At 41.3% G+C, this 2,397-nt stretch overlaps 1 protein-coding gene across 1 annotated transcript in view; it reads left to right on the plus strand.

Moving 5' to 3' along the window:
- The first annotated feature begins 2,069 nt into the window (after positions 1-2,069).
- The window catches only part of ADGRF1 (adhesion G protein-coupled receptor F1), a 27,225-nt gene continuing 26,897 nt past the window's right edge, over positions 2,070-2,397 (plus strand). The window contains exon 1 of the mRNA XM_012664644.1: positions 2,070-2,199. Within this exon, the coding sequence (XP_012520098.1) occupies positions 2,070-2,199 (130 nt within the window). The remainder of the gene's footprint in view (positions 2,200-2,397) is intronic.

The raw sequence follows: 2,397 nt of genomic DNA on the forward strand, positions 1-2,397 counted from the left end.
TTACACAGCGGTGGCCATGCACCCAGGAGCACCTTTTTTGGATGAGTTAACTTGACTCAGAATTGAAGTCAAATTCTGACATAATCCAACAAGTAACTATAAAACCAGGTGGTAAGATTGAAATAGTAGGCAATGCTTTGGGTTCTTTATTTGTAATAACTCATCCGATTCTCCTACAAACCTGTGAATCAGACACCACTTTTTCCCATCTTATAGATGAGTAAATTAAAGTATAGAAAGCCTTAGAAAATGCCAAAGGGCATCCAACTGATAAATTGCCAAATCTGGAACCCGAACCCTGGGCAGTCCAGCTACAGAACTTGTTTTGTCTTACATGCCTTGAGATACCATTCTCCCACCTTTGGCTGATTGTCAGACATAGGATGTCCAGTTACATTTGAATTTCAGATAAACAACAAATAATTTTGGACAACAAATAATATCCCAAATATTGCATGGGGTACACTTATACTAAAAAATTATTTATTATTTATTTGAGATTCAGATTTGTTTGGGTTTCTTATATTTTTATTTGCTAAATCTTTCAATCCTATCCTAGAGGAAGCTGTACACATCAAGGAAGCAAAGAAAGAATTCTGATTAGTTTGAGTATTGGTTTCAAAACCCAAAGAAGAGCTTCTATCACAGAACTAAGCTAGGTGCAGAAATCTTTTTGTCCTATCTAGAAACAGTCTAGAATAACAGCTCTCAAACCTGCCTGAATGTGAACATTGCGTGTGCAGCTTTCAAAATACACATGGCTATGCCGGACTTGTCTAAGATTTCCTAAGTTCAGGGTGAGATAGGAACACTTGTATTTTCTAATGGTCTCCTAAATGTTTTCGTTTTCCTTCTCTTCTTCCTCCTTCTCTCTCTTCTTCCCTCCTCCTTTCTTTATAGTCTATCTACTCGTGATTAGCTCACAGCCCTGTGATTCCTGACCACTGGTCTGAAACCCTGTCTGTAAGTTAGAGTTTACCAATTCTATCAAGTTCAAGGAAGCAGCCCAGAAGACACTTCCAGTGTGGGAGGAAGCTGGAATAAGAGGCCAAGACTGTGAGAAAGGGCCTCTCCACAAGGCACAGAGCTGTTACCAGGCCTTCCTGAGCTGGATTTGTAGCCTCAGGCCTGGACTACACATGGGAGAAAGCAGGCTTTTCAGAGTTACAGAAGGAGTGCATGTACGTGTGTGTGTGTGTGTATGTATGCATGTGTGAGAGAGACAGAGACAGAGACACAGAGACAGAGAGAGACAGAGAGTGCCGTATGAGGACCAAGCCTCCCATTTCGAAGCAGGCTCTGGCACAAAGAGAGCAGATCACACCCATGGGCACCAAGACCGTTATACTATTTGAAAGTCCCAGCACTATACACCATGGCGTTAATAGTCCCCAGGAATTCAGATGTTAAAAATCTTCCCTGGAAGTGGGGAAACAAACTGAAAGAGGGCTGGCAAAAGCATAAACTCCCTCTGCAGTATGGCTGTGCTTCATGAGGGTATTATGAAATCAATTTAGGAGGACGTGACAATTTACTAATCCAAATGAAATAACATAAAAACAAGTAGAAAACATTCAAGGACACATCTCAGGCAAGAATTAAGTTCTGTTTCATAAAACGGTCCAGTTATTTTATGTATATATATGTGTCTATGTATGTATACACACATATATATACATAAAATAAATGTATATATGTACACACATATTCATGTTATATAACATATTTCTTTCTATTTAATATTAGACCCCATCAAAAAAGTTTGCAAAACACTGCTCTAGATGCAAATATCTATCACTTTTGGAAAGCAGAAAGCACAGGCAGGAGGGACTAGGACTCAGAGCAGATAAGCCTTGGGAAGCAAGACCCGGAAGAATGATCCAGGCTGCTGCCTAAAGAAGCTTACAGTGATAGATTTAGGAGCCATCTTTGGCGAACAGGAAGGTAGGGCGCGAGAGCAGTGTTCACCCAAGAGGAGAAGGTAAATTCAAAAGTCATATGTGTCACATTGCCTATTTTTCGTGCTTGTCCGGAAAGCCCTAGAAAAGGTCTCTGCTGAAACATAGGCCATGTCTGTGGTCATGCTTGTCCTGTCGCGAATGCCCTCTCCCTTCTTTCTAGATAAGCAGACAGAACGCCAGGCAGTGCTGGGGGGATGGCAGCCTTTGTATGAGGTTGACAGCACCCGCAGGAGGCAAGGTAAGGGCTGGAGGGAAAGCCCGATGCCGTGTTTTCTGTCCTGTTCATCAAGGACGCTTATTCCAATGGCAGACTTTTGAGACTGGGAATCGTAATTTTTCATCTTTTCCTGTGTTGATATAAAAGAAAGGTTGAGAAGCCATAGGGAAGTGTTCCTTTAAGTTTGATCAATGCTGTGGAATAAAACTTTTAGCATGT

The sequence above is a fragment of the Propithecus coquereli genome, unplaced genomic scaffold (genome assembly GCF_000956105.1).
Source record: "Propithecus coquereli isolate 6110/MARCELLA unplaced genomic scaffold, Pcoq_1.0 Scaffold90, whole genome shotgun sequence".
Classification (NCBI taxonomy): domain Eukaryota; kingdom Metazoa; phylum Chordata; class Mammalia; order Primates; family Indriidae; genus Propithecus; species Propithecus coquereli.